The sequence below is a fragment of the Morone saxatilis genome, unplaced genomic scaffold (assembly GCF_004916995.1).
Source record: "Morone saxatilis isolate NCDOM2014 unplaced genomic scaffold, NCSU_SB_2.0 Contig7, whole genome shotgun sequence".
Lineage (NCBI taxonomy): Eukaryota > Metazoa > Chordata > Actinopteri > Moronidae > Morone > Morone saxatilis.
Window position 1 is genome coordinate 22,281,735 of NW_023340246.1, and position 2,760 is coordinate 22,284,494.

The 2,760-nt window shown below is 38.3% G+C and overlaps 1 protein-coding gene across 1 annotated transcript in view; it reads left to right on the forward strand.

Annotated features, from left to right (window-relative positions):
* Positions 1-874, forward strand: part of senp6a (SUMO specific peptidase 6a) — a gene marked incomplete at its 5' end in the record, with an annotated part of 21,081 nt that extends 20,207 nt beyond the window's left edge. The window contains 1 exon segment of the mRNA XM_035678603.1: positions 209-874. Within this exon segment, the coding sequence (XP_035534496.1) occupies positions 209-445 (237 nt within the window).
* Between the last annotated feature and the right edge of the window lie 1,886 nt (positions 875-2,760).

A 2,760-nucleotide genomic window follows, 5' to 3' on the forward strand; every position in this document is an offset into this window, starting at 1 on the left:
AACGTCATTGTTTTAGTGTCTCTTTATTATTATTATTATTATTATTATTATTATTATTATTATTATTATTATTTCATTATTTAAATTATTTTATTGTTATTATTTTATTCTCATAATAATTTTATTATTATTGTATTATTTTATTGATCTTTATTGATCTTTACTGATCAGATATTCATGATCAACCGGTCTTTGTCTCCTCAAACAGAATCCCATTCCCAGCTTCCACCTGCCCGTCAACCTGTCCGACTGGTTTCCGCAGCAACGGATGAAGACGAAGCGCGAGGAGATCAAGGAGCTGATCCTGAAGATCCAGGAGCAGCAAGAACCGGACAGGAAGGAGCCCGACCGGGTCGAGGCTCCGCCCTCTTCTCCCGAGGAGCCCGAGATCGAAGAGACTTCTGGGTCGACGGGCCGGCCGCCACACTTACCCATCAGCCCCTGAACCGACCCCACCCTCCTCCTCCTCCTCTCCCCGTCACTCGGGCCCAGCGGGGGGGCCCGGACCTGATTGTACGCTGCTGGTTTCACTTCAACATGTGGGAGAAGCGAGCCTGGACTCCCTCCTCCTCTAACTTTGGATGGAATAAAGTGAAGTGTACAGACGCTGGAGTTTCCCGCTGCCTTTGTTACTGACAGGAAGCGGCTCATTAAGTTATGGTTCGTAGATGTTCTCCACCAGGACACGGTGGCGCTCTTGCATCCTTATTTTTTATGCTTTCTAGTTGTGTAGAAGACAAACTCTCAGAGAAGAAGAAGAAGCATAGAGGAAGTTGCTGTTGTTTGTAAGTGAATAATAATAAAGCTTCCAGCTCACATAGTCACAGTTCAGTGCTTGTTGATCTGCAGCATTAAAGCCACAGTGGATACAGGAGCTCTGCCTGTCTGTCTCTCTGCCTGTCTGTCTGTCAGCCTGTCTGTCTGTGAGAGTGTGTGTCTGTGTGTGTGTGTGTATTTATTTCCAGGTTCTGAGACGTTGAAGCAGCTTCAGAAACTTTCACTGTGAAACCAGATAAGTTCATTAAACATTATAATTTAAAGTAACAAGTAGCTTTATTCATTTTCTTAAAGTTATTAATCAGTAATGTATGTTATATATTTCTGTAACTTAAAATTACTTGTAAAATCATCAACAACTAAAATAAATGTAGTTTGTGTTACTTTAAATGTTCAGTCTCAACAACCTTTATTAGTTAAACTAACTTGGACACGAGAACCACCAGGGGGCGCTCTCGGGTAGAATAATATTTAGTGCAGTGCCAGAGGGCTTCACATAACATACAATAATATATGTATAAAATATATCATTATACAACTGAAGGTTGTGTGGAAAACAAACAAAACCATAAAATTCATAAAATAACATTAAATTAAATATGTTTACTATATATTACATCTTATATTTACGTTCTTCCTGCAGACTGAAACTCTTAAACTCACTTCATCATACAGACTGTTATTCATTCATCCCTCTACTGTATATATTTAATATATATAACGATTGACAACTTAAACTCATTGTGCTGTAAACACTCCCTCCAGGATTATACAGGCTTGTTTTTTCAGCAGCTTTTCTTACAAACTGATGAACGTCAAGATGTTTTTGTGCAGAGAAACTGGAGGAGAAAGTAAAAAATTACAAAAATACTTTTTTTTATTTGTCCTATTCAGTACAAAATGGACCAAAAACAGAGGATCAACTTGTTCCAGTGAATAAAATCACAGTTTGGTGACTTTATGGATCAACAGACTCTCAGGATATGTTCACAGACTCTGAAGGTTTCAGCCACTGGGGGGCGCCACACATACAGAAAATGGGTGAAGAACACAAATAAAACTAAATCACCTGAAGACTGAAACTGGTGAATCTTGGTCAAATTTGTAGAAAAGTTTCAGTGATTTAACAAAACTTTAATACAGATCGACTGAATCTTTCTTTAAACTGTTTAATATTTACCAGCTTCACGAGTTGACAAAGACCTGAACTCACCATGAAATGATTTTATTGTGTATTTAAATGTTTAAATGTAGGTGAAACACTTCATTTCTCAGCTCGTTGTGCTTTAGTATAAAATTAAACTCTGGATGTTTGTGAATGCAGCGAGAATCTGACACTGTCGGATTCAGTTAAATATTTAATCAGGTGAATAAAGACGAGACTTTGTTCTTTGAAGAGTCAGACAGACGGTTTAATGTCAGCAGTGATCTGTTAATGACGTCCCTCCTCTGTCTGTGGCTGCGTTCGTATGGAAAGCCTAAAGGGTCACAATTCTTCACCTTTCAAACTCTTTTCAACTTGTTAAGAAAATACCGTAAAACAGCAGCATTGATGTGTTTCATATAATTCAGTTTCCAGCTCTAAGAACACATTCTTCAGTCTCGTATCTCTGCTCGACTCTGGATAAGTTGATCGTAGATTCCTGCAGGACGTTTTTTAAGTAGTAATTTTATTTACTTTACTTACAGTTACAGAATTGTTCACATTATTTTACATCAGACATTTACAGACTTATTGTAATATCATTAATAATATTTATAATATTGGTTATAAAATGCTGCTCTCAGCTTTCAGTCTGGCGTTCGGGGACTCGCTCTCAGACTCGGTGTTACGTTACTGAACAATAAAACATTCATGAGTCTTGAACTGTTTGTCTGTCCACTGATGTGAATCCTTATTAATGTAAATGCTTCAAGTGTTTGTGGAAGCAGCTGAGACGGCACTGGGTTAACGCCAGGTCCACTTACTGGCATTATTCGGGG